General features: G+C 40.9%; 1 protein-coding gene across 1 annotated transcript; it reads left to right on the top strand.

Annotated features, from left to right (window-relative positions):
• The first annotated feature begins 574 nt into the window (after nucleotides 1-574).
• Nucleotides 575-19,200, top strand: LOC137657077 (uncharacterized). The gene is made up of 6 exons (XM_068391441.1): nucleotides 575-694; nucleotides 14,115-14,281; nucleotides 15,464-15,630; nucleotides 16,252-16,357; nucleotides 17,212-17,376; nucleotides 18,734-19,200. Exons 1-5 carry the CDS (start codon nucleotides 683-685, stop codon nucleotides 17,348-17,350), a joined length of 591 nt encoding a protein of 196 aa, XP_068247542.1. The 5' UTR covers nucleotides 575-682; the 3' UTR covers nucleotides 17,351-17,376; nucleotides 18,734-19,200.
• Nucleotides 19,201-21,097: the final 1,897 nt, after the last annotated feature.

The raw sequence follows: 21,097 nt of genomic DNA, 5'->3' as shown, positions 1-21,097 counted from the left end.
AATTGTACATAAACTTACATTTTCTCTCTCTCTCTCTCTCTCTCTCTCTCTCTCTCTCTCTCTCTCTCTCTCTCTCTCTCTCTCTCTCTCTCTCTCTCTCTCTCTCTCTCTCTCTCTACACAAAGATTTAAGTGAAATTATATTGATTTTTAAGATGACTGTCATGAGGATTAAAATTTCCAAGAAAAATATCTAAAATTGATTAGGAAAGATACTTTTAGATTTGTTTTAAATCACTTTGGGAATGGTTTGACCAATTCTTTTTTTTTGGGGGGGGGGTGTTCCATAATTTACTTAGGTATTGTTTCATTTTTTCTACTTGAAGGAAAAAATGTGTAATATTTCCTAAATATTTTGGAAATAAATAAAATTCTAGAGCACTTTTGATTTCAAATAACTTGAAAACTATTTATTTTTTTTTTTGTATAAACAAATTTCGACTTACCCGTTATTTCCCTTCATTTTCATGTACTACCTTTTATTCAAATTCTATTTCGTAAAAATAAGGGGAAAAAATATTCATGGATTCTCAAAGTCGAACCATCTTTCCAGTTTTGCTTCGCCTTTCTTGGTTCTAGCTCTTTGTAATCCTTGGATTTTAACGCCCTTAATTCATCCGGAGAAAACAGACAGTATGGTTTTGGCAGTGCTAAGGTGAATATCCACTAAACCGCCTACGTCAATGATATCTGTGGTAAGTATTTCCATAATTTATTCAAGTTTTCTGCTACCGTTGTGATATATGTACAGTATATGGTTATACAAGAGTAGTTTTTAAAAATATTTTTTCTTCCATGTGATAGGATATATGCACAGTTATGTAAGAATAGTAGTGTTCAACATGCCATACAGGGGACCTGCTTTTGGTTAGAATTAGGTGTAGGTTAATATAGTTGTGTTTGAAAGTGGGGTTAATGTCTAAATTTGTGCCCTACCTCACTATGGCGACTTTGCTTTGAAATTCACTTTTTTTTCGTTGAATCCCGTTTTTTATTTTTATATCAACATTCTGTACATATAGGTTAATAGTATTTTGGAGAAGTTTGTAGGTTAATGATATTGATTTTTTATATTTTTGTAGAAATTTTATAGCTTTACTTTGCAGTTATTAAGGTTTTCAATATTGTAATAATCAGTTTAACTACATCTGATCTTATTTGTGGTATAATTATAGTTACGGACGGAACAACAATTTGAACAGCAAGTTTTTTTAATAGTAAATAGTGCTTTCGCTGAATTTGACCATTTCAGCAGAAAATAAACCCAAGACCCTTCAGTCTAAGAAAGGGCAATTTTTTTTTTTTTTTAGGATTTGGATGATTTTTGCTCAATCGTGCGCTCTTTGCTCACAGAAAAAAAAAAAAAACAATTTCTTATGTACAGTACTGGTAGGCCTACATGCCAAGCTGCGCACGCTAACATTATCATTTCTTAGATGGTTGAAGTTTTTATTTGCAGGGGAAATTAGTGCCATTTTTAAAAATGTTTTTCTACAAGAAACTTGGGTATTTAATTTATGGACATTAATAATGTAGCGTATTTTAACTTAGAGAATGTTAAGGAAGTCTTTTGTAGTAGTTCTGTATAATATTTGTCGCAAATGTCTAGTTCTTATAAAAATCAAGAAAAATGTTAGCGAGTTCACATGAAAAAAGTTTGTCTAATGTTATTCTTTTCACGGGCACTGGCAGCTCTGTAAATCTCATTCTACTAGGTAGAAGCTTCGTAAATCTCATTCTACTAGGTAGAAGCTTCGTAAATCTCATTCTACTAGGTAGAAGCTTCGTAAATCTCATTCTACTAGGTAGAAGCTTCGTAAATCTCATTCTACTAGGTAGAAGCTTCGTAAATCTCATTCTAGTAGGTGGTAAATTTATCATCTCAATGCAATTGCGTACGCATAGAAAATTAGAACCAATCTGTTTTGGTTGTTGGCTCATCTTTCAACTTCTGTAATTGGAAGTAATATTATGACGTCTGTATGTTTGCCTTCTACACCAATTATCAGTATCCTGAATTTGTTCATTTATTTATCGACAACCCCTCATATCACCTGTTTCATCTCATGTGGCTTAACTGTTACTGATTTCAGCCAATAACAAACGTATTTGGAATTACGTAATACTTTTGACGTTTTTCCTTTCGAAGACTGGTGCTTCAGGCCACCGTTTTAACAATTAGCCAATCTACAACTGCCATTTACAAACATACCTGATTCTCTCCAAAATACTATGGTTTGGTTGGTCCTCGGTAAAGAGATGTCAATTGTCACACTTTACGTAACTGGCTGTCAATTTATGACGTTTTCATTGTCAACCAACCAGAAAACAATACTGTTCCAACAGACTAAAGATTGTCTACTCTTTTCTGCCATCAGTTTAAGGGCATGGATAGTGAAATACAGTTGTGTGACTCTTGTGAGCTTTATTATTTTTGGGTATTAGGCAAATATCATGGTGGTGCATATGCCAAATATGCAAAATATGAATATGATTTTTTAACAACATTCTGTTACCTTTGAGTGTTCAGTGTCCTAAATGTCAGAAACCATTACTTTTTAGGGAAGATAAGCATATAGGTTATTGTAGTTTTACTGTGGTGATTGCTAAAACAAAGAAACGCCGGCCATGCGAGTATCAAGTTTCAGATTATAAAGGTACCTCTTTAGATGGTACTCATCTTCCTGGTTGGAAACTATTATTTATTAATCGTGGGGTACTGTAATAGATTCTCTTAAAATTAGTAGAGCAACCAGTGTTGATTGGCGCAGTTTTTGTTGTGAAGTTGTTGAATATTTTGATAATAAAGAACCAATTGGTGGTGATAGTGTTATAATAGAAATAGATGAATCTCATTTTACAATTTGACAGGGGCTGTCCTCTCAGTGATATTTGGGTTTTTTTTGGGGGGGGGGAGATTGAGAGGGAATCAAAGAAATTTTTGATACTGCCTTTAGTGGAGCCTTTGCCTCGAACGCTAAGCTGAAAATCTTATTCCTTTAATCCAGAAATATATTAAGAGTGGCTCGTGTATTAATAGCGACAAGTGGCGTGCGTATAAGCTGCCATCTTTGGGTTATATACATAACACGGTGAATCATTCTGAAAATTTTGTAGACCCTGATAATTCATTGGTACATACTCAAAATATTGACAGACTGGAGGGATCTCAAAGAGTGGATCAAGCGGCCTGGAAATCACTCGCAATATTTTAAGCAATATATATCTCGCTATTTATTTGTAAAACGATACCATGAAAATCATTGACTACATTATTTTTGTAAAACTGCTGCATTGCTGTACCCTCCTCAAGGTATTATTTTAATTATGGTGCAGATATATTCAGTGACAGGTTAGGTCAGAAAATTAAGGTTAGTTTAGTGCATGACTACACTGTGACGTGTAATAACTGGTCATAGAGTGCATTTGTATGCCATTTTCTCATGTAAAATAATTGGCTCGGGTTTTCCCATTTCCACTGTTTTTATGTACAGTACTGTATTTCGAATTGTGTATACCTGTATACCGGTCCATTTTTATATGTTTGAGTGTTATATTTAGGTTTTTTCCTCCATTTAGCCCTGATTTTACCTACTTTGTCTCCCCCACCCAAAACTCTGCTTCCCAAGGAGGTTCTCCCAGATTATCTATAGGAGGAGGGGTGGTAGAAGGTTAAGTATTCATTTGCAATGGAAATGAACCTGAAAATCATTCAAACACATCATATTACAACAGAAAAACCTATATTTTATGTTGAAAGCAATTAATGTCCATAAGTAAAATAATACCAAAACTTATTTTTTAGTAGAAAAGCCTTTTCTGTTGGTAACTATAATACCTTATTGGTTAATAGTGGTCAGAGTAGAAAAGTGCTCGAAATTTTTAGTCTAAAATAGTTTACACAGTCGAACGGTTTGTCGAACTCTGTTCGACAGACAAGTGTTTGAAGTGATGTTCGAACGTGTGAACAGAGTATTTGGTTGTTGAACAGGTCAAAGAAAGTCTGATCTTGCCTGAGTTTTTTGGGTGGGGCTTCCTTGTCCACAAACCTTGTGTATTTGTAGCTGACTCTACCTCTTTGAACCATTTGACAAGCAGGTTCGACAATCGGGTTCAATGAACCGTTCGACCATGTAAACCTGGCTTAATGGTAGCAAAGTAACTGTTCGAACCGAGGTTGGAGCTCTAACTCCCCTTTAAGTTTATTCAGCTTTGTCAAGATTGTATATCGGTGGTTTTATTCAAGCCGTTGTACAATATTTCAAAGTAGTTTTGAGAAAAATGGGTCACTGTTCAAATAGTTGCATAATGTAAGTCCAGTACAGCTGTATTTTGTAAATATTAGGCTTTAATTTTTAGCCAAATACATGGACCATATATCTTTCCTACTTTGCCTTGTTCTATGCATTTTAGACAATGATTATGGGGCAAACCACCCGTTTGCGTTTTTGGACCCTCTTATACAAGATTATGGGGGACACCTGTGCATTTTTTTTTTTTTTATTTTTTTTTTTTGCGTGGGGAAATGTCAAAATCGAGCAAGTTGCAGCAAGAACAATGGTCAGAAATGCAAAATAAACACAAGATAACCGGTTGAAAAAATATATGGTTCATTTAAGTAGAAGAAAAGTAAAGTCTATCACAATTCTGATTCACTTCACGTTCATATAAGGATTTTCGCTTTGCCGTAGCTTGCTTCGCTCGCAAATAAACATAATCTCACCGCTCTCATATTCTGGCAAGCTGTACATGGATTTGCTGTGCCCGCCAGCCTTGTGGGTCACTTTTTGAGATGTTTTATACTTTCACTTGAGCAACAACAGCCATGCACTGAACCGAGCGGTTTCATCATCAGTTGGTAACATAGATAAAATTAACATTGAATTTTGAAATAAATTGTTTCCCTCTTGGAGTCGTCATTTTGTGATGGTAGAGAAATTGAAACTAGGGGATAGTGGGAGAAAAAATGGCTGTCATTCGGTTTCTTGTGCATAGATATTTGGAAGCTCATAATAGGTTAAAAAGCCAGGTAATAATTAAGTCCTACATTAAACAGAACCGCTGGCAAAAGCGAAATTAAGCAATAATAACTTGCCATCTCTATAAATGCAAACAATGAAGTTAATAAGAAATAAGCCTTCGCATTTTAATTGACTGATACGTAAGTTATGGCCCAGCCCCAATAAAACGTGTAGAAAGAAAATGCCAAATTAGTCAACACTTGTCCATTTATAATAGTGAATTCCAGGTTTGATAATAAAAGTATTTTATAATTAATTTTTCTCATTAAAATGTCTGATTTTTTATGCCTAGCAGAAACAAGAAGTTTCATAAGTTGATTTGAATATTATACAATTAGACTAGTGCATGGTATATTTCAAGGCGTTTCAAATACTATTGATATTTAGCGCAAACCCATAGCTTTTCAGTTATGGTAGTCGACCTAACATAAGTCAGAAACAATAGATTTCCTTTAGAAATCATTAGGAAAAACTTTAAAAACACCTCTAAATTAATTTATTTACTATTCTATAATTGTTCCGACACAGATACAAACCTTCGCTATTTATTAGGGTATTTTCGGCAACGCTGAAAACAAGCCAAGACAATTTTAGTTAGCGGGAGGGGGTTGGGGTAGACCAGCTACCCCGCTCGCTCACACCTGTCGGTTGAGTAACCACTTTTACTTTTGGCTTTATTGCTTTTCCTTTTTCTTTTGTGTGTTTGTCCCGCTATGCGGACATGTCCTGGGATTGAGGGCCGCCGCTGCGGCACCTTCATGTTGTCCTTGGAGACAGACCCTCATCTTTTATGCCCGGCTTGCCGGGGAACTTGGTGTTCGCGGGACAACACCTGTTCCAAGTGTAGGGAGTGGCCTGCCTCCCAGTGGGAGAGGTTTGCGCGTAAGAAGTCTTCTACAGTAAACGCGAATCTTCACTTTCGGGGTCTTCCTCAAAATTGAAGAAATCGCGGGCTTCTGTTTCTTCTACGCCCAAATCTCTGCCCGAAGCAGGATGACGGCTCCCCCAGTGAGTCGGCTCCTTCTCTTCCTCCAGGGAGCGCCTGTTCCTTGCCAGACCTTGGGTCTGGTTCCAACGCCAAAGAGTTAGCTAACCCACCAGGGGCGGTCGCAGGGCTCTCTCCAAGGCGAGCTTCCCCCTCGGGGGAACATATCTCTCGTTCGCAAAAGAAGGTTGTCTCTGTGCATCGGCAATCTCCTTACGCTTTAGGTTCTCCTCCAGGGGCGGAAATAGTACCTTGTTATAAGCGTAGTTCTCCTTTGGGTGAACTTTCCTCCTCTGCGGAGGATTTCTGTCAAACTTATTCAGACTCCCCCTCGGGCGGAGTCTGTTGTACGTTCCTCTCCGGAGGTTCGTAGAGTGGAGGGGTGGGTAACCCCTCTCCACCCCGGGTGTTCTCCTCCTCGGCCTTTTTGAACCTGCTTGTTCTCCTCATGTTGACTCTTTGAGGTCTCGCAATGATCACCCTTCGGGGTGGCGTGATCGTGAGTCTTCGGACTCTAGTCATGTTGATCCCACGGGTTCTCATGACAGCAGGAGGCCTTCGGGTCTCCGTCGTGCTGAACCTTCGGGCTCTCGCGACTTGAAACCTTTGGGTTTCCGTTACGCTGAACCCTCGGGCTTTCGTAACGACAGTGACGTTGAATCTCTGGGATCTCGTACCGTCAGTCACGCTCATCCTTTGGGATCTCGTGACAGAGGAATCTCGATTCCTAGTTACGCTGACCCTCCGGGGTCTCGTAACCTCAGTTACGCTGAACCCTTGGGCTCTCGTAACTCTAGTCGCGCTAATACTTCGGTGTTTCGTGACAGAGAAACTCCGGTTTCTAGTTGCGTTGTTCCTTCGAGTTCGCGCAACACGGTTCACGCTGAACTTACGGGTTCTTGTGACCAGAGTCATTCTTATTATGACGAGAGTTTTTAAACTCGTTGTGTTGTTCGTTCGCGCTCACACAACATAAGCTATCGTGAAACTTCGGGTGAGCGTAGCAGTGAGTTCTTTCAATAACCTGAGAGCTCTCGCGCGCACGGCCAAGTTGGCGAGTACGACCGATTCGTCGGGCACGACCGTGGCGCGCGCTAACAAAATGGTGATTATGGCGTGCAGGTTCATCATATGGGGGTCCATATGTACGAACAGCCTATTGCTAGCCATGCGTGCGAACATCCTATTGCACACCATGCGCGCGAGCATCCTATTGCACACCATGCGCGCGAGCATCCTGTTGCGCTCCAGGAGCGCGAAAAGGTGCACGAAATCGGGAGAGGCGCAGCGCGAGCAACCTTCCGCCTACCAATAGTTCGGCCCAAGAGCGCACGATCATCTTGGCGCTCATAATCAGTCTCTCGAGCCCCTTTGGCCTCAACAGAGACAACGGCGACAGAGCCCAGATCTTATCCCTAAGGGTAGGCCTGTGCCTATCTTGCCTGTAGGGAAGCTTCCATTGGACAAGAGGGTTAGAGAACCTGCCCAGGTTCCTAAACTCAGGAGCAGTCCTTTCCTAAGGACCTTCCCCCTTGTTCCACAGGAGCCTGTGACCCCCCGTGGCTTAGCAACTATTTAAAGTAATGCGCCAAGCCATGAAGGGAGTCTTTCCCCGCTCCCAGTCCTTAGGTGATATACCTAGGATTCCCTTGTCGCCTCCTCTCTTCCCGGGGTCCTCTCCTCCCTCCGATCCTAGGAGGAGGTAGAGAGTTCTCGCACAGGCGGGCTCCTCAGGCAAGGGGAGACTATCATCCCCTCGCAAAAGACCTCTGGAGGAGATTAGGCATGAACCTCTGGGTAGCCCCCTGCAGTTCAAAGACGCCACAGGCCAGGCCTAAGGGGGAATGGAAAAGGATTCGTCCTTCGCCCCCCCCCCCCCCAAGGAGGATAGGGTTACTTACTATGGAGACTCCTTCCCTTCTTTACCGGTTGAGATAGCGTCTAAGGAGGCATGACCTGCGACCGGACGGTATTCACCAAGGAGGCACGACCTGCGACGGGACGGGATTCACCCTGTACGGCAATGGACTTACATTCCACCCGTAAGCCGACGGAGTCCTCTAGGCCCTTGGGTACAGAGGACCTCCGGCCTCGTAGGAGGGAACCGAAGGATTTGTTCACCATCCCCAAATCCTTGGCCAGGCTTCCTTCCTCACTGCCTCCCAGGCAGCCTGAAGCGAGCACCTCCCCGGTAGTCGCCCTATCCTCAGTCTATACAGTTGACGACTTCGACCCGCGCCGGGCTCCTATTGATGCGAGCTCAGACGTGGAAGGGCAGAGCGGTCTCGAGGACGACGCTCTGCCAGCAGCCGCTAGTCCTAAGCTTACAGAGGATGAGAGGAAGGAGTCAGAACACGCCTTCTGGCAGGTCCTAGCCTGCATCCGTTCCATCAATGGACTTCCAGATCCATCGGCAGCCCCTCTAGATGGGAAAGAAACGGTCCTTGACCAGTTCTATGGCACTCGGAAACCTCATAGGACCAGTGCAGCTTTGCCCTGGTCAAAGTGGTTGAAGAGTGCCAAACAGAAGGCAGTGTTCCAGGCAAATGGGTCCACCTCTTCTCTCCGCTCCAACTCGTCCTCCAAGCTCCTACCTCCTCCTCATGTGTTTCAGAGGAGGTACTAAGAGATCCTCGGGGAATCTCTTCCAACGCTGCTTCTCGACCACTCTATAGAGGCACTCTCTAAGGCCACCCCCTTTGAGAAACTTAAGGGACTTCATCTCCTTTTCGGCCTCTGAAATCCTAAACCAGGAGAAGGTGGCGAAGTACGCCATGCAGGCTACTTCGTGGCTGGATTTCTGGCTAGGATCCCTAGGACAACTGATGCGGTCTAAAGACCTGTCTCAGGAGTCCTCTAGAAAGGCTTTGGAGACTCCTTTTGTCTGGCACTCGAGCCATAGAGTTCCTCTCCCATCAAGTAGTGGAACTTTGGGCCAACACTATCCTGAAGAGGAAAGATGCCGTCATAGGCAAGCTCTATAGACATCTCCCTGAGGCCGAAGTAGCGAGTGAGAAATGCTCCTTTTGAGGGCAATTCTTTGTTCTATCCCGAGGATGTCGAGCGGGTGGCAGAGAGGTGGAGGAAGTCCAGTCAGGACTCTTATCCAAAAGGTCTCAACAGCTAGACCTTACTCCTCTCAGCCACAGCGGAAAGCACAGCAAAACCCGCAACCGAAAAGGGCTAGACCCAAAACAGCAGGGTAAAAAGGGTGCAAAGCAGGCCTTTCACAGCAAAAAGTCCTTCAGCAGAGAAAAGGGTAAGAAAGGATCTGACTGAGGCCGGTCCCAATAAGACAGGCAATCCTCCCATTTGCCCACCTGTGGGGGGATGCCTGCAAAGCTGCTGGCAGAGGTCGCTTCACCACGGGGCGGAACCCTGGACGGTCGATGTGATTCATTCAGGGTATCGTATCCCGTTCATGCACTCTCTCTCTCCACTGACTCGAGTGCCGATTCCATTGAACTCCTGTGTGAAGGGATCCGCACAGGAGTGTGCCCTCAGAGCAGAAGTCCTGTGCATGTTGGAGGAGGACGCTCTCCAGGAGGTCCTCAACGGGTCCCCAGGCTTCTACAGTCGACTCTTTCTAGTGAAAATGGCGTCTGGAGGCTGGAGACCAGTCATCGACCTCTCGGCCATGAACAGGTTTGTCGAACAGACACCTTTCAGGATGGAGACGGCCGACACAGTCAGACAAGCGATAAGACCCCAGGACTTCAAGTGCACTCTAGATCTGAAGGACGCATACTTCCAGATCCCAATCCACCCGTCTTCCAGTAAGTATCTGAGATTCATGTTGAATCGGAAGCATTACCAGTTCAGGGTACAGTACTGTGTTTCGGTCTTTCCACAGCACCCCAGGTATTCACGAGAGTATTTGCCCTAGTATCATCTTGGGCTCAGAGTCAGCATCCGTCTCCTAAGATACTTGGACGACTGGCTGATTCTGGCGAACTCGGAGGCGGCCCTTCTCCGCCACCAAGACGAGCTTTTAAGGTTTTGCCAGGATCTGAGGATCATGGTAAACCTCTAAGTCTCAACTGCTCCCCTCTCAAGAACTGGTATACCTAGGCATGCGATAGACACCCTAAGGCAGAAAGCCTTTCCATCAGAGGAAAGGATCCAGAGACTGAGGGAGATAGCACAGGTCTTCCTCAGTCGGAAAGAGCTCCTGGCGCAGTCTTGGCTTCGCCTTCTCGGTCGCATCTCTTCTCTGACCCGACTGGTCCCCAACAGTCGCCTCAGGATGAGATCCCTCCAGTGGCGACTAAAATCCCAGTGAAACCAGCACCTGGTCCGCATAGGGCTAGAGGAACAGTCGGACCTCAGGTGGTTGCTGGCGGAGTCGAACCTCTGCAAAGGTGTCGAACTTCTCATTTCTCCCCGGAATTGATGCTGTTTTCGGACGCATCAAAAGAAGGGTGGGGGGCTCGCGTACTGCACCATTACACCTCCGGCCAATGGTCCGAATCAGAAAGGTACCAGCACATAAATCTCTTAGAGATGAGGGCAGCTTTTCTGGCCCTCAAAGAGTTCCACCAGGTCCTGGCGGGGCACTCCGTGGTGCTGATGAGCGACAACACCACGGTAGTAGCTTATCTAAGCAAACAGGGCGGTACCTTATCGCAGCAGCTGTCATCTTGCAGTAGAGATACTCAGATGGGCAGAAGACAACTCGTTGACTCTATCAGCTTGCTTCATTTCGGGCAAGCGGAATGTGCTAGCGGACAAACTGAGCAGAGCGACTCAGAGAGTTGGCACCGAGTGGTCTTTGAATCCTCTGATAGCCAACAAAGTCCTTAATTTGTGGGGTTCCCTGACGGTGGATCTGTTCACAACGGCCCTGAATTTCAGGCTCCCGTTGTACTGCTCCCTAGTCCCGGATCCCCAAGCTCTTTGGCAAGATGCTTTTCAACAACGGTGGATAAACCTGGACGCTTACGCGTTTCCCGTATGTCTGATGAGAAAAGTCCTCAACCAGGTACGAGCAAGCAACAATTTGTAAATGACCCTTATAGCTCCGCTATGGCATCACGCAGAATGGTTCCCGGACCTTCTGCATCTCCTCACGGAGATCCCAAGGGAGCTTCCTCCACAACACGATCTCCTCAAACAACCACATGCCAACATCTTTCACAGAGCCGTAGACTCTCTTCGACTTCACGCCTGGAGACTATCCAGCACCTCCTCACAGAGAGAGGCTTTTCGCAACTGGTTGCGAAAAGAATGGCTGGACACCTCAGGAGATCCACTGAGGCAGTCTACCAGGTGAAGTGGTCAGTTTTCTGTGGTTGGTGTTGTGGAAGGGGTATCTCTCCCCTCGATGCCTCTGTTCCAACCATAGCGGAGTTTCTTGTATACCTTCGGGAAGAAAAGCTTCTCTCGGTCTCGGCAGTCAAAGGCTACCGCTCAGCCTTGAGTCTTGCCTTTAGACTGAAAGGAGTCTATATTTCCTCCTCGTTGGAACTTTCTTTGCTCATACGAAGTTACGAGCTTACTTGCCCCCAGGCAGAGCTAAGACCTCCCCCTTGGAACGTGGTTCTGGTCCTCGGGTCTCTGAGGGGCTTCTCCTATGAACCACTACACCAGGCCTCAGATCGCCACCTCACGTGGAAGATGGTGTTCCTGTGCGCTTTGGCTTCGGCCAAGAGAGTCGGCGAACTTCATGGTCTATCTGCTGATGTCTCCCACTCTAGTAGATGAGGGGAAGTAATCCTTAACTTTGTCCCTGAGTTTATAGCCGACTCAAAATCCGGGTGTGCCGGACTCCAGGTTTGGCCAATTTCGGATAGTCTCTCTTCGTTCTGTAACCGAAGATCCAGACCAACTGTTACTATGTCCAGTGAGGAGTCTGAGGTTGTTACTTAAAAAGAACAGCAAAAGCTCGCCCCCGTGTACGAGCACTTTTTGTCAGCACGGGGAAGGTCAAGAGGAGGGTCACGAGGAATACTATTTCCTCCTGGATACATACATATACCAAAGGCACTTCCCCCAATTTTGGGGGGTAGCCGACATCAACAAGAAACAAAACAAAAAAGGGGACCTCTACTCTCTACGTTCCTCCAGCCTAACCAGGGACTCAGCCGAGTTCAGCTGGTACTGCTAGGGTGCCACAGCCCAACCTCCCACATTTCCACCACAGATGAAGCTTCATACTGCTGAGTCCCCTACTGCTGCTACCTCCGCGGTCATCTAAGGCACCGGAGGAAGCAGCAGGGCCTACCGGAACTGCTCTTTGATGATGTCTCACAGGAATTTCAATTCAGGAGAGGGGGTTCCCAGCCCCCTCGTCCCGTCCCTTTTAGTCGCCTCGTACGACACGCAGGGATAACGTTGGCGCTATTCTAATTGTTTTATGCCCCCGCGGCCACAGGATAAGGAAAGTAATCGAATACGCTCTATATCCAGATCATCCTCTGTCCAGCCGACCCAGAGCTCATGACGTCAGGCATTGCAACGTCTGGCGTTCAAGAAAATTTTTCTGTGGCACAGGTATTGCAAGCGGCCGTGTGGAAGCGTTAGACGACCTTAACAGCCCACTACCTGAAAGACGTAACCCACAGGAACATGGAAACCTTCTCCATTGGTCCTTTGGTGGCCGCACAACAAGTGATCTAATGCCTCAGGCTCCTTGATGGACAAGTAGCAGAGGGTTGAGGGCTGAGGTGACCCGGGTTAGTCTAGGGTGAATGAAAAGATTGTCTGACTGACTTCTTTCTTTTTCTCCTTCCCCCCCCCTCCCCCCGGGAAATAGCTCCGGAAGACCGAAGCATAGCTGACCTCACCCCTCTGCAGGTAAGAATCATTTCCCTTGTGCATCCTGGGTATGGATGAATACTTTGTTACGTCACCAATACCTCTTGTAGGAGGGTATTGGATATGTCTTGGAATCCTAGAGTTCCTAGGTGAAGACAAGCCATGAGTCTCTCTCACAAGCTTCTGCAGGTCGCTATCAGTGAGTTACCTGTAACTACTTTGATTTTAGTGAGGGTAGGGTTCCCTCTACTATCGATCACAGATCGAAATAGAGGACCCCGGGTCATGACCAACGCCAGTTGGTTGGACTTCCTCCCTCCTGAGAGTAAGTCACCCCAATAAATGGCGAAGGTTTGTATCTGTCGGAGCAAATAACAAATTTGGAAATAATTTGTATTTTTCCTAACATACAAACCTGAAGCAATTTATACAAATTAGCCCGCCACCCTGTCCCCCTAGAAGTCCTACCAGAAAGCAAAAGTGGTTACTCAACCGACAGGTGTGAGTGAGAGGGGTAGCTAGTCTACCCCAATCCCCTCCCGCTAACTAGCGGATGGGGTAATTATCCCTCACTAAAATTGTCTTGGCTGGTTTTCAGCGTTGCCGAAAGTAATACCCTAATAAATAGCTTCAGGTTTGTATGTTAGGAAAAATACAAATTATTTCTAAATTTGTTATTTTTACCATTGCTCAGATCTGGCCACACATATTAGCTTTTTCTTATTTGTAAATAATACTGAATGTTTGCGAATGGACTACAGTACTATGGGGAACAAATTTTTAATTGACAAAAATCAAACAGGCTAATTGATCAGTAACTGATTAAAATTTGGAAGGATTTTTTAAGTTTGGTAGTAATGTAAACTGTCCACTTGAATGCTAATGAATCACCTGCCTGAATTTTAAATTATTTGCCACTTGAAATTGGTGACAAATTAACATTAATTGGTAATAAATTGTCCTAGCTTGGCACTGGTTTTTTTTTTTATATGAAATGTTTGATATTTCTTCAAAACATTTGTGAGGTCTATATTTGGTATAAGGTTAGTGAATTGTTCAGCCTGCAAAAGGTAGACTGCTCCCCAATGAAGGTAATTAATGGTATAAAATTGCTAGTTACTTCCAATAGAAGTACAGTACATCATGTTCTTGAAAAAAATTGGTTTAAAATAATTCCAAACTTGTACATTTTTCATGGTTTCAAAATTTCTTGCATTTCATATTCTCATGCTTTTAAATATATATAATCAGATTAAATCTGTTTCGTTGAGCAGTTATAAAATTGGCTTTAAATTTTCCTTGGCTAATGAAATGAAAATTTAGTGCAAATTGTTTTTTTTTTTTTTTTTCCAGGGTGTTCGAGGAGTGTGCAATTCAGTGTGTGAAGCCTGTTCATTCCAAGCTGTATGTCCCAAAAGTTCTGAGTTTTTGGTGTATAGGCTCGCCCCAAGAAGACGTCGGGAATACCTTCAGATTGAAATTAGTAATTTTGTATTTTCTTTATTCCAGAATGAAGAAAGGTAAATGGTCTTGTATGGTTTTAACTTTATTCAGTGTGATAAACTAAAAATTCTGAAGTATTTAATATATAATTTGACCGCTGATGCAGAGAAACTGGCAAGATAGTCAGTGATTTCGATTAAGGCATGAAGTTTTGAAAATTGTCCATGGTTTGTCAACTCCATAATTGATGTTGGACTGCCATTAGATAAGCCCTTGTGGGTGGGTGGGGTGCAGGGGGATAAAATGAGTATATGCCACTGAAATTTTGGTAGTTTTAATAAGGTATGGCTAAGAGGGGTCTAAAATTTTGGTAGTTTTAATAAGGTATGGCAAAGAGGGGTCTAAAATTTTGGTAGTTTTAATAAGGTATGGCAAAGAGGGGTCTAAAATTTTGGTAGTTTTAATAAGGTATGGTAAAGAGGGGTCTAAAATTTTGATAGTTTTAATAAGGTATGGCAAAGAGGGGTCTAAAATTTTGGTAGTTTTGATAAGGTATGGCAAAGAGGGGTCTAAAATTTTGGTAGTTTTAATAAGGTATGGCAAAGAGGGGTCTAAAATTTTGGTAGTTTTGATAAGGTATGGCAAATAGGGGTCTAAAATTTTGGTAGTTTTAATAAGGTATGGCAAAGAGAGAGGGGGGGGGGTAGTGTGTTTTGGCAGTACAGTACTTAGTAAATGTTTAATGCAAAATTTTCAATTAAAAAACATGTGATTGATGTAGCCAAAGAAAAAGGTGGGGTGTATAGTACATACTAGTTTTGTAGCTTAGCTGCAAAGTATAAATTTTGCTAAAAGGATGTGTACTGCCGTGTAATACATGACCATATACAGTATTGTTGTAGATTTAGCAGTATTGCTTGGGAGCTGTAAATTTAAATGGAGGACACGATAGATATTTTTTTATTAGTCCCATATTTAAACTTGCACAAGTGTAATTCTGAGAGGGTGGTGATTTGTAAACGGTTTAGTTAAGTGATTTTAATGATCTGGATGGATATTTGGTGCCTGAATTACATTATTCATGCTTAAAATTTTTTCTTGCATTTGATATTCTCATGGTTTTAAATAAACTTAATCATTTTAAGATTTTAAGTTATGTTGAGCAGTTTTAAAAATTAAATTTTCTCTCGGAAGGTAAAGCCATGCTGAATAAAAATTAAATGTTTTGTGCAAATAATTGATTCCTTTTATTTTTCCAGGGTGTTTGAGGAATGTGCAACTATGGGTGTGAAGCCTGTTCATTCTAAGCAAAAAGTCCCAAAAGTTCTGTCTTTGGTGTTACGCTCACCCCAAGATGTCATCGGGAATACCAACAGATTGAAATTGGCCGCTTTGTTTTTTTTTTTTTATTCCAGAATAAAAAAAGGTAAATAGTCTTTTTTGGTCTAACTTTTTCAACATGACAAACTAAAAGTTTCAAGTAGTTAATATATAATTGGACCACTGATGTAGAGAAACGGGAAAGATCAAGTCAGTGATTTAGAAAGACTTAAGTTTTTTTAAATTGTCCAAGCTTTGTCAACTCCCAAATGGGTGTTGGTGAACTACCATTAGATTAGCCTTTTTGGTGGAAGTTGCTTGGGGATAAAAATGAGTATATGACACTGAAATTTTGGTGGTTTTAATAGGATATGGCTTTGAGGGGTAGTGTGTTTTGGCAGTACAGTACTGTACTTAGTAAATGTTAAATGCAAAATTTCAATTAAGAACACTTGATTGATGTGGCCAAAGATAAAGGTGAGGTGTAAACACACTAGCTTTGTAGCTGCAAAGTATAAATATTGTATGTTGAAAGAATGTGTACTACCATATAATAATGAACAGTAGTAGGTTGGCCAGGGCACCAGCTGCCCGTTGATATACTACCGCTAGTGTTATTGAATCCTTTTTCTGGCCAGACTGTACTACATTGGATCCTTCTTTCTGGTTACGGTTTATTTCCCCTTTGCCTACACATACACCAAATAATCTGGCCTATTCTTTACAGACTCGCCTGTCCTCATACAACTGACAACACTGATTACCAAACAATACCTCCTCTGTAAAGGGGCTAACTCCTGCACTGTAATTGTGCAGTGGCCACTTTCCTCTTGGTAAGGGTAGAAGAGAGACTTTATCTATACGGTAAGCAGCTCTTCTATGACGATGCTCTAAAATCAAACCATTGTTCCCTATTCTTGGGTTGTGCCATAGCCTCTGTACCATGGTCTTCCACTGTCTTGGGTTAGAGTTCTCTTGTTTTAGGGTAAACTTAGACACACTATTCTATCTTATTTCTCCTCTTGTTTTGTTTGAAGTTTTGATAGTTTATTCAAGAAATATTTAAAATAATGTTGTTACTGTTCTTAAGATATTTTAATTTTTCTGTGTTTCCTTTCCTCACTGGGATATTTTCCTTGTTGGAGCTTCTGGGCTTATAGCATCCTGCTTTTCCAACTACGATTGTAGCTCAGCAAGTATTGATGATATATGTTGATGACTTATCATTGCTGCTGTGCGCATTGCTTGGGAGCTGTAACTTTAAATGGAGGACAGGGTAGATATATTTTTATTAGTCTCCCATACTTAAACTTACATTCTAGTAATAAGAGTACTTAAAATGTTTAATCCCCTGAATTATGGAAAGTTAACTTTCCTTCCCAATAAATTCTTAGAACCTGAAGAGAGACAAGCAGAGTAAAGTCAATACACAAGTGTATTTGAGATGATGGTGATTTGTAAACAGTTTACTGAAGTGACTTTAGTAATCGATGAATATTCGGTTCCTGAATTATATTATTCGTGCTTTAAAAATTTCTTGCATTTGATATTATCATGCTTTTAAATAAATTTAATCATTTTAAAATTTTAAGTTATGTTGAGCAGTTTTAAATTCTTTAAAATTTTCTTCTTGGAAGATAAAAATTAAATGTTTTGTGCAAATTATTGATTGCTTTTATTTTTCCAGGGTGTTTGAGGAATGTGCAACTATGGGTGTGAAGCCTGTTCATTCTAAGCAAAAAATCCCAAAAGTTCAGTCTTTGGTGTTACGCTCACCCCAAGATGTCATCGGGAAAACCTTCAGATTGAAATTGGCTGCTTTGTAATTTTTTTTATTCCAGAATAAAAAAAGGTAAATAGTCTTTCATGGTTTTAACTTATTCAACATGACAAACTAAGTTTCAAGTATTTTATATATAATTGGACCACTGATGTAGAGAAACGGAAAAGATCAAGGCAGAGATTAAGATTTTGAAAATTGTCCAAGCTTTGTCAACTCCAAAATTAGGGTTGATGGACTGCCATTAGATAAGCCTTTTAGGGGGAAATTGCTGGGAATAAAATTATATTCCTCTATTAAATTTTGGTAGGTTTAATAAGATATGGCTGTGAGGGGGTAGTGTGGCTTGGCAGTACAGCAGTATATGTTTAATGCAAAATTTTCTAATGCGTGACTGATATGGACAAAGATAAAGGGTAAACATACAAGCTTTGTAACTGCAAAGTATCAATATTATATGTTGAAAGAAGTGTTCTGATGATTTAGCGGTGTTGCTGTGCACATTGAACCGGAGCTATATTTTTATTAGTCACATATTTGAACTTACATTCCCAGTTATAAGATACTTAGTGTTTAATCCCCTGAGTTATAGAAAGTTGATTTTCTTCCCAATAAATTCTTAGAACCTGAAGCGATAGTATAAATGGTCAATAAATGAGTGTAGTTCCGAAAGGGTTTAATTTTGTGAACGGTTTACGTACTCTATTTTATTCATTGAATATTTGCTGCCTGAATTGTATGTAGACTGGGCTTATTTAGGTAGGTGATGGGAGTTGCAAATGTGTATAAGGCCTTAATTTTAGTTATGCTGCTTCTATTTTATCACAATCTATAGGCTAAAAAATTATGAATTGTTGCCAAACTATTCTTACCTCACGGACAATGTAATGGAGAAGTACTGTAATGCGTTTAAAAGTAAGTCTGAGAGCAGGTTGAAAGAATTTCCTATCTTCACCAGTAAACTCACTATCTATAATGAGCTTTTAAATCAATAGTTTGCCATTCATCTCATACATAACACTTCAGTCTATTCTTTTTTTTCCCGGTGAGATTCTAGTGTGGTCAGTCTTACCTTAATATTAAGGATAAGTTATTCAGATAAAATCATGTCTTAATCTATTTATAACATTGCTGAAGAGGAAAAAATACTTAACTTAGGTTATAAGGTTAATTTACAAGGTATATTAATTGAAAGTACTTTAATTTTTAACATTGTAATTTAGATATTTTTTATTTTTCCTTATAGGTAGTAGTTTTTGGCTTGGTATTAAATTTATAGTGAGGTAAATAGTATTAAGTAGTATCTCAATCAAATTAAGATTGAATATTTTGCAACAAACTTATACCATTTTGAGATTTCCAGACAATTTTAAAATTGTGTAGTTTTTTCATGTTTTACTACAAAAATTGTGTAAATTTTAATTTTCAGATCCAAATACTAACTTGTATATGATGTGATAGATGACGTGAATGCTGGAGCTCTACAGCCATGTATTGTGAATGCTGGAGCTCTACAGCCATGTATTGTGAATGCTGGAGCCCTACAGCCAAGTATTGTGAATGCTGGAGCCCTACAGCCAAGTATTGTGAATGCTGGAGCCCTACAGCCAAGTATTGTGAATGCTGGAGCCCTACAGCCAAGTATTGTGAATGCTGGAGTTCTACAGCCAAGTATTGTGAATGCTGGAGTTCTACAGCCAAGTATTGTGAATGCTGGAGTCCTACAGCCAAGTATTGTGAATGCTGGAGCCCTACAGCCAAGTATTGTGAATGCTGGAGCCCTACAGCCAAGTATTGGGAATGCTGAAGTCCTGCAGCCAAGAATTATGGAATACTGGGACTCTCAGCCGCCCAAATTGTAAAGGCAGAAGTTTTACTGACAAGTGTAAGATTCAATCGGGCATGTCAAAGCATACAATTCACAATATTTTATGGTGAAAGAATACAAGCTAATGGGACTCAACATATTAAATAAAAATTTATTTCATTTGAAGAGAATTTATTTTATTGATCATAAATAGTAAAATAGCAAATATTAGATTTTATATTATAGTATTAGATTTCATTCTGTCTACAATCAATACTCTCCAGGAAGTCACTTATATAATTCTGCAGTTGATGTAAAAAAGAGAATTTAACAGTCTTAGCTGTAAAGCAGTTGAGCTTTTATATATAAAGGCTTCAAACAATTTTCATAGCTTTCACAAGGGACACAGCTTTCACAAGGGACACTTGTATTAGTTTGTATGGAAAATATTAGTAAAGTGTCTCTTGTGAAATCTATGAAAATTGTTTGAAGCCCTTATATAAGCTCCACAAGCTCCACTGCTTTACAGGTTAGGCCGTTAAATTCTCTTTCAAGTTCTGTTAAGTAACATTCTTCTTGGAATTTTCTTCTTGGAATTTCCTGTATTTTGTTTACTGCTGTCCGAGTACCATCTCCAGTTTGTGAGATCAATCTCAATGTTTCCGATTACTGTGCGCAGAGCTCACGCTGAAATATAAGACATATAATTTGTAAAAAATATTCTTTTCTATTGCAAATATAACTGCTCAAACTTCTGATCTAATTTCACAAAGCAAACACTAACCTGAAGTGTCAAGTACTTTTAAACTTAAGTAAATTAAGAATGTCATGTTCATATTTGGCTTCAATCTACAGTACTGTATTAAAGTACTTGAAGGTTTACCAGATCTTTTATAGCAAGTAAATAAACTTTACCAAGACAAAATTAAGACCTAAATCTCTTGATCCTTTCATGATAAAGACCTGTCCACCCTATCTCAAACATGCCCGACAGGCAAATAGTGATACTAGATACCAATGGGTAGTGAGACTGAGGTTATGTCAGTAACCGGAAAATCACTGGCTAGAATCTGGCAATAAAAAGTGATACCAGATGGTGTAGTGTAGCCCACTATCTACTCATTTAGATGGCAAAGACTGGCGGGTTAAGAGAACATAGCAATAACAATTTCCCCAAGTATAATATCCAATAGGAGGTACTCCAATCACAAAGAATTGCATTTGCGCCACTTGTCACCTTCTCAACATTAAGCTACTTTACATCCATAAATTGAAACTATTTCTGCAAACATTGTCTAAACTTTATGAAAAAACCCTCATGCTATTTACAGTTTTTCTAACTTTCATCCTAACACAGGGGTAACTTTATATTAATTTTAAAATTAATTTACAAAAAAGAAAAAAAAAGTCAATCTATAAGGGGGTGTGGAGAGAAACACCTCTAGGCTACCAACAATTACAAAAAATAAATAATTCAAGCTACCGAAGTTGGCAATGGAAGAATTTGTGCAAGAATGCACAATTAGGTGAATATTTGTGGAACGAGATTGAAGTATTTGGGCAAGAAAATTAACCAGCAAAATAACGTGAATCTGCCTCAGATATGTTCTTTAACGAGCAAGAATCATGCTGAATAGTTTTTACACAACTAAAACTTCCCTTGAACTATCATCTCTTAAGTGCCATTTTAATACAGTGTCACCATCAGTAACCAAAAAAAAAAAAAAATAAGCCACCAAAACATCATAATGAGGGTGTAGACTTATCCGTCCCAACACCCAACTGGTTCGAGTTTACAGTAGAAAGTTTCTATCTATTAATGATGCTAATCTTTTCCTCACTTCTAAAGTAATTTCGTGTTTGCCACCTGCCACACCTAATTTGCATATTGGCACTACCAGATCTGGTATCACTGTTAGCCTGATATTACAGACAATTTTTTTTCAAGTTCATGCAGTCTTGCTATATAGATGTTACCAATTTTTA

The sequence above is a fragment of the Palaemon carinicauda genome, chromosome 18, assembly GCF_036898095.1.
Source record: "Palaemon carinicauda isolate YSFRI2023 chromosome 18, ASM3689809v2, whole genome shotgun sequence".
NCBI classification, from domain to species: Eukaryota; Metazoa; Arthropoda; class Malacostraca; order Decapoda; family Palaemonidae; genus Palaemon; species Palaemon carinicauda.
The sequence above is the reverse complement of the archived record's forward strand: the minus strand, read 5'-3'. Positions and strand labels throughout refer to the sequence as shown.

Coding starts and splice junctions, on each gene's coding strand:
- LOC137657077 (XM_068391441.1), top strand. Junction 15,631..16,251: donor TTATTCCAGAATAAAAAAAG/GTAAATAGTCTT, acceptor TATTCTTTACAG/ACTCGCCTGTCCTCATACAA. Junction 16,358..17,211: donor CAGTGGCCACTTTCCTCTTG/GTAAGGGTAGAA, acceptor TTATTTTTCCAG/GGTGTTTGAGGAATGTGCAA.